This window comes from Lepidochelys kempii, chromosome 10, assembly GCF_965140265.1.
Source record: "Lepidochelys kempii isolate rLepKem1 chromosome 10, rLepKem1.hap2, whole genome shotgun sequence".
Classification (NCBI taxonomy): domain Eukaryota; kingdom Metazoa; phylum Chordata; order Testudines; family Cheloniidae; genus Lepidochelys; species Lepidochelys kempii.
In genome coordinates this window covers 7,156,724-7,171,340 of record NC_133265.1, presented here as the reverse complement: position 1 = coordinate 7,171,340, position 14,617 = coordinate 7,156,724, and the positions used below count along the sequence as shown (strand labels likewise).

Sequence of the window (14,617 nt, the reverse complement as noted above, 5' to 3'; positions counted from 1 at the left end):
ACGCTGAGGGCAGTAGTGCCCCACAGACACCCCCCACCCACCCCAAGGAGCTGGGGGGGACGCTGAGGGCAGTAGTGCCCCACAGACGCCCCCCCACCCCGAGGAGCTGGGGGGGACGCTGAGGGCAGTAGTGCCCCACAGACGCCCCCCCACCCCGAGGAGCTAAGGGCAGTAGTGCCCACAGACACCCCCCACCCCGAGGAGCTGGGGGACGCTGAGGGCAGTAGTGCCCCACAGACTCCCCCCACCCCGAGGAGCTGGGGGGGACGCTGAGGGCAGTAGTGCCCCACAGACACCCCCCACCCCGAGGAGCTAAGGGCAGTAGTGCCCCACAGACACCCCCCACCCCGAGGAGCTAAGGGCAGTAGTGCCCCACAGACGCCCCCCCACCCCGAGGAGCTAAGGGCAGTAGTGCCCACAGACACCCCCCACCCCGAGGAGCTGGGGGACGCTGAGGGCAGTAGTGCCCCACAGACGCCCCCCCACCCCGAGGAGCTGGGGGGGACGCTGAGGGCAGTAGTGCCCCACAGACGCCCCCCCACCCCGAGGAGCTAAGGGCAGTAGTGCCCCACAGACGCCCCCCCACCCCGAGGAGCTAAGGGCAGTAGTGCCCCACAGACGCCCCCCCACCCCGAGGAGCTGGGGGGGACGCTGAGGGCAGTAGTGCCCCACAGACGCCCCCCCACCCCGAGGAGCTAAGGGCAGTAGTGCCCCACAGACGCCCCCCCACCCCGAGGAGCTGGGGGGGACGCTGAGGGCAGTAGTGCCCCACAGACACCCCCCACCCCGAGGAGCTAAGGGCAGTAGTGCCCCACAGACGCCCCCCCACCCCGAGGAGCTAAGGGCAGTAGTGCCCACAGACACCCCCCACCCCGAGGAGCTGGGGGACGCTGAGGGCAGTAGTGCCCCACAGACGCCCCCCCACCCCGAGGAGCTGGGGGACGCTGAGGGGAGCATCGCCCTGCGGCCGCCCACCCCCCGACCCGGGCGCGGAGGGGAGTAGCGCGCCTCGCGGCTGCCCCTGCCCCTCCCCCGCGCACGGCGCCGCCATTTTGCAGCCGGACGGCGAGGGGCTGAGCCAAGCCGCCGCCTCCCCTCCCGCCGCCGGCCGGCTGGGCCGCCGCCTTCTCCCGGCAGCTGGGGGGGCCGGAGTGGCGCTGAACGGCAGGTAAGGGGCTCGGCCACGCCGCCCTCTCCGCCCGGGGCGCGCGCCATCCTCTGGCGCGGGAGGGGGGCCACCATCACGTACGCCCTGCCTCGGGGAGGTGGGCACCGCTGGGGCGGCTGGGTCTAGTCTGTCCCCGCCTCGGGGCGGGGGGTGGGTTCATTGCGGTTCCCCCCCCCCCCCCGGGCCGGTAAGGTGGGGGATGGGTTCATTGCTATTCCATCTCCTCCCTTCCCCCCCGCTCCTCAGGGCAAGAGGGGTGGGGTGGGGTGGGGGATGGGTTTATTGCTATCCTGTCCCCCCCAAGCATCAGGGCAAGGAGGGGTGGGGTGCGGAATGAGTTCATTGCTATCCCCCCCCCACCTCAGGGCAGGTAAGGTGGGGGATGGGTTCATTGCTGTTCCCTCCCCCCCCCCGGCTCTGCTCCTCCACGGGGCAAGAGGGGTGGGGTGGGGGATGGGTTCATCACCATTATCTTTCTCCCAAGGGGAAATCCTGTGGTGGGGGAGTTTCCTTTCCTAACATAGGAAATAAATTGTAAGCCCTCCAGGGAAGATAGTTTCCTTTGTGTATTTGTACGCAATGGGTTCCCAGTCCCAACTGGGACCTTTGGGTTCTAGCCTAATATAAATATTTCCAAATGCAAATGGGGAGGGGAAGTGTGTGTATGAGGGGAGGGACTAATCTCCAGCCTTCCTCTGGGGTGGGTGAGGTGGGAGTGGGAAGTTCATCTCTGTCCATCATCCTGTATGTAGGAGCAACGAGGGCGGAACCTGGTGGCAATGGCTCATCTCCTTTATGCCCTGGAAGCTGTGATATATTTGGGTGTTTTCTGTCTCCATTCCCTTCTTTCTATCAAAGGGCCCTGAAATCCTAGGGGTCTAGAATCTTTTGTGAATCGGGGCCAGTTTTCACTGGGATTCAATCCAACAATGTTATTTTCCTTATGTACCTGAGTGGCTGTGGTATGTGACTTCATAGCCAAAGCAATACAATAGGAACTGGGGGCTTGGGAGAGGTGGGGAGGGTATGATGGTACTGGGAAGACAATCTGGGGTAAATGTTCTTTTCTCAAACCTGATCCAAACTTGGAAGGTCAGTCTGGACAAAGCCATTGAGCTATGTGTGTGCATAGATATGCACTTGTTTTGAGGCCATGACTTTACTCATCGTTTTGCCTAATGAGCTGGCGGTAACCCCAACACCTGTTTTAGGATGACCAGGTCAATGTTACCTCTGGATTTACCATCCTGGAGCTTGTATTATGCATATACCTATCATTTGCTCCTCTACTGTAGCCCAGTTGTTACCTCTGCAGTATACTTCCTGCTAAACCCAGGGTTGTGAGTTCAATCCTTGAGGGGGCCATTTAGGGATCTGGGGCAAAAATTGGGGATTGGTCCTGCTTTGAGCAGGGGGTTGGACTAGATGATCTCCTGAGGTCCCTTCCAACCCTGATATTCTATGATTCTATGACCTGCAGAACTGGAGCTTCAAAATCACTCATGAAAATGTTCCTGTCTCACTGAAAAGTGAGATGTGATCTGAACTATAAATTGGAAGCCAGGAACTCATAACCTTGGGGAAAAATCTCTTAACTCTTCTGCCTGGGTTTCCCCATCTATGAAAAGTGGATAAGAACAGGGCCAAAGTTTGAAAAGCATAGCACAAATATTAAGTATTATTGTTTTTAGGCTCATTTTATTGAGAACCCCCAAACTATGAAGCTCCTGCTGACATAGGACTGTCCACACTGACTCTTTTGTTGGTGTAACTTATGTCATTGGGAGGGGCATGCCGTGAGTGACGTACGTTGTATAGAATCATAGAATATCAGGGTTGGAAGGGACCCCAGAAGGTCATCTAGTCCAACCCCCTGCTCGAAGCAGGACCAATTCCCAGTTAAATCATCCCAGCCAGGGCTTTGTCAAGCCTGACCTTAAAAACCTCTAAGGAAGGAGATTCTACCACCTCCCTAGGTAACGCATTCCAGTGTTTCACCACCCTCTTAGTGAAAAAGTTTTTCCTAATATCCAATCTAAACCTCCCCCACTGCAACTTGAGACCATTACTCCTCGTTCTGTCATCTGCTACCATTGAGAACAGTCTAGAGCCATCCTCTTTGGAACCCCCTTTCAGGTAGTTGAAAGCAGCTATCAAATCCCCCCTCATTCTTCTCTTCTGCAGGCTAAACAATCCCAGTTCCTTCAGCCTCTCCTCATAAGTCATGTGTTCCAGTCCCCTAATCATTTTTGTTGCCCTTCGCTGGACTCTCTCCAATTTATCCACATCCTTCTTGAAGTGTGGGGCCCAAAACTGGACACAGTACTCCAGATGAGGCCTCACCAATGTCGAATAGAGGGGAACGATCACGTCCCTCGATCTGCTTGCTATGCCCCTACTTATACATCCCAAAATGCCATTGGCCTTCTTGGCAACAAGGGCACACTGCTGACTCATATCCAGCTTCTCGTCCACTGTCACCCCTAGGTCCTTTTCCGCAGAACTGCTGCCTAGCCATTCGGTCCCTAGTCTGTAGCTGTGCACTGGGTTCTTTCGTCCTAAGTGCAGGACCCTGCACTTATCCTTATTGAACCTCATCAGATTTCTTTTGGCCCAATCCTCCAATTTGTCTAGGTCCTTCTGTATCCTATCCCTCCCCTCCAGCGTATCCACCACTCCTCCCAGTTTAGTATCATCCGCAAATTTGCTGAGAGTGCAATCCACACCATCCTCCAGATCATTTATGAAGATATTGAACAAAACCGGCCCCAGGACCGACCCCTGGGGCACTCCACTTGACACCGGCTGCCAACTAGACATGGAGCCATTGATGTACTGACAAAAGTGCTGGTGTAGACATAGCCTGATAGTTTTCCTTGTTGATAGACTAAGCAGAGGGCAAGGACCTGGGGTCTGATCTGTTTTATTAGCTGTATAGGTGGTTTTTGAAGGTTAGAATTGAGGCACACTCCTGGGGTCTGCTCTATTGTTGTACCTGTTGCAACCTCTCCCTATTAAAAGCTTCTGTGGTATCATGAGCCATTTTTTGGTTCACAGGAACTGAGCAGAGTGCTGCACAGTGGTGGAGTGTTTTATTTGTAGGAAATACCCATCCTCTTCTTGGCTCTCAACTGCTGATGAGCCAAATATAGCTTCTGCATCCTGGACAAACTGAGTAAGAGTAGGTCTAGTTGCAAAGGCTGGTAAAACAGCTTTAATATAGCCGTCCCGTGTTTGAATCCAACAGCTGCTTCCATAAATGTGACTAATACACAGTCATTTTTGTAGATGCTGTTTTAGAGTACTTAATAAGAGGGTGTACTAACAGTCCTAAAATGGATTCTGTACCTTTGCTAGATGCTTGCAATCTCTGTTTGGGAAACATTTGTGAGATGGAGACATTGGCCTAAGGCTTATGCCCAAATAAATTTGTTAGTCTCTAAGCCCTGGTCTACACTAAGGGGTTAAGTTGAATTTAGCTGGGTTAGGTTGATTTTAAAATGAATGTTCCGTCGACCTAAAAGGCTCTTAAAACCGACTTCTGTACTCCTCCACAGCGAGGGGGTAGTGCAAAAATCGACCTTGCTGGGTCGCATTTGGGGTAGTGCAGACGCAATTCGACGGTATTGGCCTCCGGGAGCTATCCCAGAGTGCTCCAATGTGACTGCTCTGGACAGCACTTTGAACTCCGATGCACGAGCCAGGTACACAGGAAAAGCCCCTGGAAATTTTGAATTTCATTTCCTGTTTGGTCAGTGCGGCGAGCTCAGCAGCTCAGGTGACCATGCCCATGCAGTCACCCCAGAATCGCAAATGAGCTCCAGCATGGACTGAACGGGAGACACTGGATCTGATTGCTGTATGGGGAGAAGAATCTGTGCAGGCCAAACTCCGATCAAAAAGAAGAAATGCTAATATATATAGTGGAGTCGCATCATACGCGGATTTAACTTATGCGAATTCAACTATACGAGCTCGGCAAAAAAAAAGAAAAATAACAATAACTTGTGGCGGTGGAGTACTGTACAGGAGTCGATGGGAGAGCGCTCAGGGGTGGATTTATCGTGTCTAGTCTAGACGCGATAAATCGACCCCTGCTGGATCAATTGCTGCCCGCCGATCCAGTAAGCATCTTGTAGCTCTGAGTGTGATTCTAGTGTTTAAAGATACTTATTTTTCATACAACATGGGCCCCCAAACGCAAGCCAACTACTTCGCTGTTTCTTCGGTTGAGCACCAGATGATCTGTTCCAATGCTGGAGGAAAAACTGGCTGTGTTGGACTTACTAAGAGTCGGTATGTTGGTCTCCAACGTGGCACATAAATATGGCTATAACAAATCTAGCATCCGTGCCATCAAGATTTGAGAGAGAGAAATTCGTCAAGCCGTGGCGTCAAGTGCTCCAATAACTGCTGAAAGAAAAGGAGTACTTGTGGCACCTTAGAGACTAACCAATTTATTTGAGCATGAGCCTTCGTGAGCTACAGCTCACTTCATCCACAGTATGCATCCGATGAAGTGAGCTGTAGCTCACGAAAGCTCATGCTCAAATAAATTGGTTAGTCTCTAAGGTGCCACAAGTACTCAGTCTGTATTCACAAAAAGAAAAGGAGTACTTGTGGCACCTTAGAGACTAACCAATTTATTTGAGCATGAGCCTTCGTGAGCTACAGCTCACTTCATCCACAGTATGCATCCGATGAAGTGAGCTGTAGCTCACGAAAGCTCATGCTCAAATAAATTGGTTAGTCTCTAAGGTGCCACAAGTACTCCTTTTCTTTTTGCGAATACAGACTAACACGGCTGTTACTCTGAAACCTGTCAATAACCGCTAAGGTGATGAGCCAGGTGCGTGATAAGACTTTAGTGAAGACTGAAAAGGCATTAAACTTATGGCTGGAAGACATGAACTGTAAACGTGTGCCTATCGATGGCAACACGTTGCGAGAAAAGGCTCTCAGCCTCTACGTGCTGTTCAAACCTCCCACCGAAGAGGGACAGCCTTCTGATGAGAAGGAATTCAAAGCCAGCCAAGGTTGGCTTAACAGTTTTAGGAACCACTTCAACCTCAAAAACGTGCAGACTACTGGTGAAGCTGCATCTGCCAATGAAGAGGCAGCAAAAGCCTACCCCGAACAATTAAAGAAAATCATAGAAGAAAAGGGCTATCTTCCGGAAAAAGTTTTTAATGCCGATGAGATTGGGCTCTTCTGGTAAAAAATGCCCAACTGCACTTACACTTCGAAATCAGAAAGACAAGTCCCTGGCTTCAAAGCAGCTAGGGACCGTGTGACTGTGTTGTTTTGTGGCAATGTGGCTGGGCATTTAATAAAGCCAGGCTTGCTCTACAGGGCTGCAAATCCCTGTGCCCTAAAAGGCAAGAACAAAAATCTCTTGCCTGTGTTATGGCAATCAAATAAAAAGGCTTGGGTGAGAGCAGCATTATTTCTGGATTTGTTCCACAAGTGTTTTATTCTGGAGGTCAAGTGGTACCTCGAAGAGAAAGGACTTGACTTTAAAGTGTTGCTGATCATAGACAATGCTCCTGGCCATTCTGAGACACTCCGGTTTGTGCATAACGACGTTGAAGTTGTCTTTCTCCCTTTTTTATTCTTTCATTCTTCTGTCTCTCTCTCTTTTTGACTATATGTGATTTTCGCCTTACATGCTGACTTTAGAACCTATCCCCCGCATAAGATGTGACTCCACTGTATGCCAAACTTGCACACGGCGTGGTGGAGAGAGGCTACAATAGGGACACACAGCAGTGCTGCGTGAAAGTTAAGGAGCTCAGGCAAGCCTACCAAAAGACAAAGGAGGCAAACGGTCGCTCCGGGTCGGAGCCCCATACATGCTGCTTCTATCATCAGCTGCATGGTATTCTGGGGGGGACCCTACTACTACCCCACCACTGTCTGTGGACATCTGCAAGGGGGATTCTCACGCAACAGGGAGGAGGATTTTGTGGATGAGGAAGAGGAGGAGAATGTGCAGCAGGCAAGCAGTGAATCCGTTTTCCCTGGCAGCCAGGACCTTTTCATCACCCTGGAGCCAATACCCTCCCAAGGCGGGATCCCTGACCATGAAGCCGGAGAAGGCAGCTCTGGTGAGTGCACATTTGTAACTACAGTACGGTGTTTAAAAGCAATAGTGTTTAATGTTTGATTTGCCCTGAAGAATTGGGATGCATTTGCAGCCAGTACAGTTACTGGAAAAGTCTGTTAATGTGTCTGGGATGGAGTGGGAATCCTCCAGGGACATCTCCATGAAGCTCTCCTGGAGGTACTCTGAAAGCCTTTGCAGAAGGGTTCTGGGGAGGGCTGCCTTATTTTGTTCTCCATGGTAGGACACTTTACCATGCCAAGCCAGTAGCAAGTAGTATGGAATCATTGCAGCACAAAGCATGGCAGCGAATGGTTCTGGGTTTTGGTCGCATTCAAGCAATGTTTGGTCTGTCTTTCTGTGTTAGCCTCAGGGGAGTGAGATCATTCATGGTCACCTGGTTGAAATAGGAGAATTTTTGTAAGGGAACAGTAAAAGGACTCCATTCATGCTGGGTTGTTTGCCCTTGGCTAAAAGGGATCATCCTGGAGAATAGCCACGCGGCGGGGTGGGGGGAGGAGTGAGGGGATCATCCCGGAGAATAGCCACGCGGCGGGGTGGGGGGAGGAGTGAGGGGATCATCCCGGAGAATAGCCACGCGGCGGGGTGGGGGGAGGAGTGAGGGGATCATCCCGGAGAATAGCCACGCGGCGGGGTGGGGGGAGGAGTGTGCTGCACATCCACCCAAAAACCGCAGCCCCTTCTTTTAAATATGAAACCCAGCCGGCATTGCTTGCTATGGGAAAGGATGGCGCTGCAGTTTGAAACCATTCCCACATGTTATGAAGGCATAAGAAGCCAACCCCATGTACCAAAAGGCTTACTATGGCTGTCTGGAAGCTGAATTCTGATGCCCAGCCGTTTGTGATGTGTCACCATACTGGCAGGCGCTCGATATAAAAGGCAAAATGCGATCTTGTACCTAAAGCGCATGTGCTGTCTGCTGCCAATTGCTTGATTCACTATGGAAGAGTCTCCCTTTTGTTCTCAGAAATGTATCATCGTAAATTTTACTCTCCCTTTTTATCTACCCCCCAGGTGCAAATATTTCTATGCTCCCCCTACCATCTCCGTCCCTGAGGTTATCGCAGATTAGAAGGTGAAAAAAACGCACTTGCAATGACATGTTTTCTGAGCTCATACAGTCCTCCCGCAGTGATAGGGCACAGCTTAATGCATGGAAGCATTCAGTGGCAGAGGCCAGGAAAGCATTAAGTGAGCGCGAAGAGCAGAGGCAGGAAGCGATGCTGAGGCTAATGGGGGAGCAAATGGACATGATGAAGTGTCTGTTGGAGCTGCAGGAAAGGCAAAAAGAGCACAGACCCCTGCTGCATCCATTGTATAACCGCCTGCCCTCCTCCCGAAGTTCTATATCCTCCTCACCCAGACGCCTAAGAATGTGCAGCGTGGGGGGAGAGGCTCTGGGCACCCAGCCACTCTACTCCAGAGGATGGCCCAAGCAACAGAAGGCTGTCATTCAGACAGTTTGCTTAGTGTAGCCACACTACAAATCAAATGTGGCCTTGTCCTTCCCTCCTCCCGCACGTCACCCCACCTGGGTTACCTTGTCAGTTATCTCACTCTTTTTTTTTTTAATTAATAAAGAAAGAATGCATGGTATCAAAACAATAGTTACTTTATTTCCTTTGCCAGGTGCGATCGAAGAGGGGGAGGGTGGTTGGCTTACAGGGAATTAAAATCAACAAAGGGGGTGGGTTTGCAGCAAGGAGAAACACACACAACTGTCATGCTGTAGCCTGGCCAGTCATGAAACTGGTTTTCAAAGCCTTTCTGATACACAGCGTGCCTAGCTGTGCTCTTCTAATCGCCCTGGTGTCTGGCTGCTCAAAATCGGCCGCCAGGCAATTTGTCTCAACCTCCCACCCCACCATAAATGTCTCCTCCTTACTCTCACAGATATTATGGAACACACAGCAAGCAGCAGTAACAATGGGAATGTTGGTTGCGCTGAGGTCTAACCTAGTCAGCAAACAGCGCCAGTGAGCTTTTAAATATCCAAAGGTACATTCTATCACCATTCTGCATTTGCTTAGCCTACACTTGAACTGCTCCTTACTACAGTCCAGGCTGTGTACGGCTTCATGAACCATGGGAGCAAGGACTAGCCTGGGTCCCCAAGGATAACTATTGATATTTCAACATTCCCTATGGTAATTTTCTGGTCTGGGAAGTAAGTCCTTTTTGCAACTGCTCGAAGAGCCCAGAGTTACTAAAGATGCGAGCGTCATGCACCTTTCCTGGCCATCCCACGTTGATGTTGGTGAAACGTCCCTTGTGATCCACCAGTGCTTGCGGCACCATTGAGAAGTACCCCTTGCGGGTTACGTACTGGTTGGCAAGGTGGTCCGGTGCCAAGATAGGAATATGTGTTCCGTCTGTCGCCCCACCACAGTTAGGGAATCCCATTGCAGCAAAGCCATCCAGTATGACCTGCACATTTCCCAGAGTCACTACCCTTGATAACAGAATGTCAGTGATTGCATTGGCTACTTGGATCACAGCAGTCCCCACAGTAGACTTGCCCACTCCAAATTGATTCCCGACTGACTGGTAGCAGTCAGGCCTTGCAAGCTTCCACAGGGCTATCGCCCCTCGCTTCTCAGCTGTCAGGGCAGCTCTCATCTTGGTATTCCTGCACTTTGGGGTGGGGGAAAGCAACTCACAAAGTTCAAAGAAAGTGTCCTTATGTATGCAAAAGTTTCGCAGCCACTGTGAATCATCCATACCCGCAACACTATGCGGTCTCACCAGTCTGTGCTTGTTTGCCGGGCCCAGAATCGGCTTTCCACTGTATCAACCAGCCCCACTGCTGGCATGATGTCCCAATTTCCACAGCCTGTGCTTTCAGGAACGTCTGTGTCCATGTCCTCATCACAATCGTCCTTGTGCTGGTTGCTCTTAGCCCGGTTCTGCACATAATCCAGGATAACGCGCGAGGTGTTTACAGTGCTCACAACGGTAATGGTGAACTGAGCGGGCTCCATGCTTGCCATGGTATGGTGTCTGCATGGGTAACCCAGGAAAAAAGGCGCAAAACAAGGGCGGGAGGAAGGGAGGGGCGACTGATGACATGTACCCAAAACCACCCTTAACAGTGTTTTTGCCCCATCGGGCGTTGGGAGCTTAACCCAGAATTCCAATGGGCAGCAGAGACTGCGGGAACTGTGGGATAGCTTCCCACAGTGCACCGCTCCGTAAGTCGATGCTAGCCACAGTATTGAGGACGCACTCGGCCGACTTAATGCACTTAGTGGGGACATACACAATCGACTGTAGAAAATAGATTTCTAAAAATTGACTTCTGTAAAATCGGCCTAATTTCGTAATGTAGATATACCCAAAGGTGCCACGAGGCCTCGTTGTTTTTGCTGATACGGACTAACACGGCTACCACTCTGAAACCTGTCCTTTGTTTGAGTTATGCTGCTGGTATTGATATGTTCAGTTCTTTGAGTAAGTTGAAAGTATTGGAGTATTTATATATTAAAAAAGCAAGTTGCTGAGTTTTTAGCACTTTGTTAATTAAGATGGTACTTATTTTATGTCTACAATGGTGGCTGCTGTTCAGCATGATGCTGTCACTTAAGTGTTCTATTACCTTGTGGCATGAAAATGTGATATTACAAACTGGAATAAAGAGTATGGAGAAACCCTGATGTGATTCATTGATTTTGTGTGTGTGTGTATGCCTTTATTGAATAAAAGTGTCTAAATTGTCTCTTGATGTTTGTTTTCTCTGTGGTGTTTCCATAGGAGCAATTCTAGCGTCGAAGAATGACAGCAGCTACGTGACCAAGTGGATGCATTGTACAAGAGGGCATTAGTTACATCTGCCAACTTTATTGGACTCTTCCTTAAGTTCAACCCTTATTTGTAAGTTTATAATTTATTGCAAAATAAGCAAACATATACAGTGCATGTGTAGTATATACATATAGAGGCTGTTGTAGTGGATTTAGCACAGAACTGGGAACTCCATTCTAATAACAGTCCTATCATCAATTTGATGGTGTAATCTTGGAAAAATCACTTAATTTTTGTTTTTTCTCCCAGCTGGTGAATGACAATGGCAGAAAGTTAATTAGACAAGCAGATAAAAATGGTAGGCTAACGATCTGCCCTGTCAGCTGTAAACTGAGGAAGATGATTAAAAATTTTGTAGAATTTGTGATATGATCTGACGGGAGTTTGAAGAAACCATTCTTGGTGCCTTTCTGCTAGATGCTACCATGAGTGCTGAGGACAAGACGAGGTAGAGAAGACTGGCTCCACTCACACTCCTTGTGGTTTGTTGCTGGGTGCCCAGATCTTTAAAAAGAGTAATGCTTATGTAGCACAAAGGAGTGTTGTAAGGATTTCATCTCTGTAGTATTGTTCTTACTTTATGTTTTTACTAAACAATTCTGTATGAGGATCCAGGAGGATGAATTAGTCTGCAGCCCATATCCAAAGGAAACTTGTTTCTAAAGTAAATATTGTAATGCTTAATATGTCTTTTATTTTTTTGCAGTATTTTAGAAGTGGAAAAACAAAGTAGGTTTTGATGTTTTGTGTGGCATCAACTGAAATAGGAGCCATCATGAATATAACAAAGGGTGGGCTGGTGCTGTTTTCAGCTAATTCCAATTCATCATGCACGGAACTATCAAGGAGAATTGCTGAGTAAGTAATATCCAGTGGTTAGTCTGTGCTGCCATCACAGCAGTGTAGGACATTGGTCCAGGTGGGTTGGGAGTAGAGATCAGTCTTCAGCAGATAAGAATATTTTGTAAAGTTACTTAGTAAAACTGCTCCATTGTTTGGAAAAATAAAGTTACCTACAAGGTACACAGTCAGTACAATAAATCTTTGTTCCTAATCAACTAAACTTGCATCTCTGAAAATAAATATTATAGATGTCTGTTTTAAGCTATCATTTTAAAGAACTAATTAGGGAACTGTGCCCCAGGGCAGACTGTATTACATGTAATAAAGGCGTTAATCGTGACGCTCAGTATAGCAAGCTGGGAGAGGTTTGTTGTTGAATCACCTTGTCCTGGCATCCATAGCATTTAACAACTACATGTAGGGTAGTATGGACCCTGACAAGCCTTTTTTCATTACTGTGGGACATGCAAATTAGAAAACACAATTTCCAGCGGTAGGTAGTCAGTGTCAGTACCTCACCTAAAACCTTTACAGTAGCTGAATTTTGAAAAGATACGGTGTAATTTATTCACTATGTAATTTATTCACCAAATAACAAAGAAAACATTTATGCTTGGCCTGTTCATTTGCAAACTGTGAAAGGCCACATTAATATTGTTTAGGAGACATAACTTACAAAGGTTTTTATTTGGATAGTGATAAATAATCCTTTATGTTAGAAAAATCCTTTGTTTTCTCATTCCATATGTACTGTGGCTTTGTTAGTTATCAAGGCTTGTCTTTTCTGCTCAGTACAAATTTATTTAGATATTGAGGATTTTTAGTATAAAGTGCGCTAATAGCTTTGGTAGAGCTATTATGTCTTGAATAAATCTAGATCATACTTCATGACCATAGGCGTGCAAGATGCTTTTAGAAATATCAGACGTGGCAGGTCACTTCCCTACAGTCTAAATTAGACGTGACCTAGGAAGAACAGACAAGAAGGGTGCTGAGGGAGGGCTGAGGTTACACAGTGTTTGGATGTGGGGATATTTGTGCATCATTCATGCAATTGGTTCCTTTTTAGTAATTGGCTTTTCTATGCTAATACAGACATATTAAACCATAGTTTAACCTTCAAAAGCTTATTAACTATAGCTTTGTCTGCTCTTGCCCTCATTTCATTTCTCATCCAGTCTTGATTGGAAATTTCCCTGGGAAAGGACCTATTTAAACTCAGTCTTGTAAAGCCTCATGCACATCTGTGACACCATGTAGATGATGATGAGAAACTTGTTGCATAATTTCATAATTTGGAATTATTTTAATGTTCTTGTTCATTTTTTTTTAACATTGTTTTTATTTGTGGACAGGCTTAGATCGACCAGTAATGTAACTCTTGTAAAATGTAGAGTTGTGAGAAATCTCATAGTAAAACATTTGTCCTGTGATTTATGAAGTATAGATTTGTACAGTGTTATGAACATTGGGTTGGGCTTCTTCTTTATTCTGGTCTCCATTCCCTTGGGTGTAATGTACTGATTCTTGCTTTTCTCTTTCTTCAGACGGTTGGGGGTAGAGATGGGCAAAGTTCAGGTTTATCAGGAGCCAAACAGAGGTGAGCATTTAATGGTTAAATAAACCTCTTGTTCTGCCTCTGTGGGAGACAGTATATTACCTAACCCTCCTTAGAATTTATTTACAGAAAAGCGAAGCAGCACTTTCTAACGTTTGTGTTCTCTCATACACGTGAACTTTCACCTCTTGTCTTGCTGCCTTCTGAGGACTGTCACTCTTCCAGACCACCTGTTTATGTATGTGATCACTAGCATACATCTCTCTCTCACACACACTCTTGTATGTTATCTCTCTCCAATTAGTTTTTTTATATTGTTCCTTCATCCTCATTAAATGCTGGTATTGTCATGCAATATTATTGGTCAGAGGGTTCATGTATGTAGCCACCACCATCACCTTCCTTAGATACAAAAGGATACATTTTCAAGTCCTCATGTGGGAACTTACCACATGACTCATGTTATCATTAGTGGGAGTTGTGCACCTAATGCACACAAGTCTGTAAATTTGACCATGAATATTGTCTTCAATATGGCTATTCTCTTTCAGTTTGAAGATGGAGAAATTATTTATTTTTTAGATTTGTCTATAGTGTATGACGACCTCGTGGAGTAATTCCATGAAGTCCTGTTGTATGTTTCTTAAATCTTTGTATGTTTCTCTTCTTGGCAGAAACAAGGGTGCAGATTCAAGAGTCTGTGAGAGGAAAAGATGTCTTTATCATCCAAACAGTTTCAAAGTGAGTAACAACTAACACATATTCTAAAGAAACTAGAGTAGTTTCTGACATGGTTTATCTTTAAGAATTCTTTTGTCTTAGGTTTTCTTTTTTTGTACATATGAGAGATTCACAGATGGGCCAGTTGGTCTCTGTGATTTAAAAGGTGTGTATGTGGGACTTATAATCTGACCATTTACTTTGTTTATATTCAGATGAATCTGGATTTTGCTCTATGGGTTTCTGCATTCTTTTGCAATGTACACTCTGTTCCTTACTTTGTTCTCTTTAAAATCTTGTTGTGATCGACTACCCTGAGTGCAGCACCACTTAATGCTTTTAAAGTGGGAGCGCTCTCTTCAAAGCAAATGGCTCATGTGACTCATTAAGCAACATAATA

General features: G+C 47.4%; 1 protein-coding gene across 1 annotated transcript in view; it reads left to right on the top strand.

Moving 5' to 3' along the window:
• The first annotated feature begins 1,042 nt into the window (after positions 1-1,042).
• The window catches only part of PRPSAP2 (phosphoribosyl pyrophosphate synthetase associated protein 2), a 33,722-nt gene continuing 20,147 nt past the window's right edge, over positions 1,043-14,617 (top strand). The window contains exons 1-5 of the mRNA XM_073361794.1: positions 1,043-1,168; positions 11,046-11,165; positions 11,803-11,954; positions 13,487-13,539; positions 14,172-14,238. Coding sequence (XP_073217895.1) covers positions 11,836-11,954; positions 13,487-13,539; positions 14,172-14,238 — 239 coding nt within the window. The 5' untranslated portion in view covers positions 1,043-1,168; positions 11,046-11,165; positions 11,803-11,835. The remainder of the gene's footprint in view (positions 1,169-11,045; positions 11,166-11,802; positions 11,955-13,486; positions 13,540-14,171; positions 14,239-14,617) is intronic.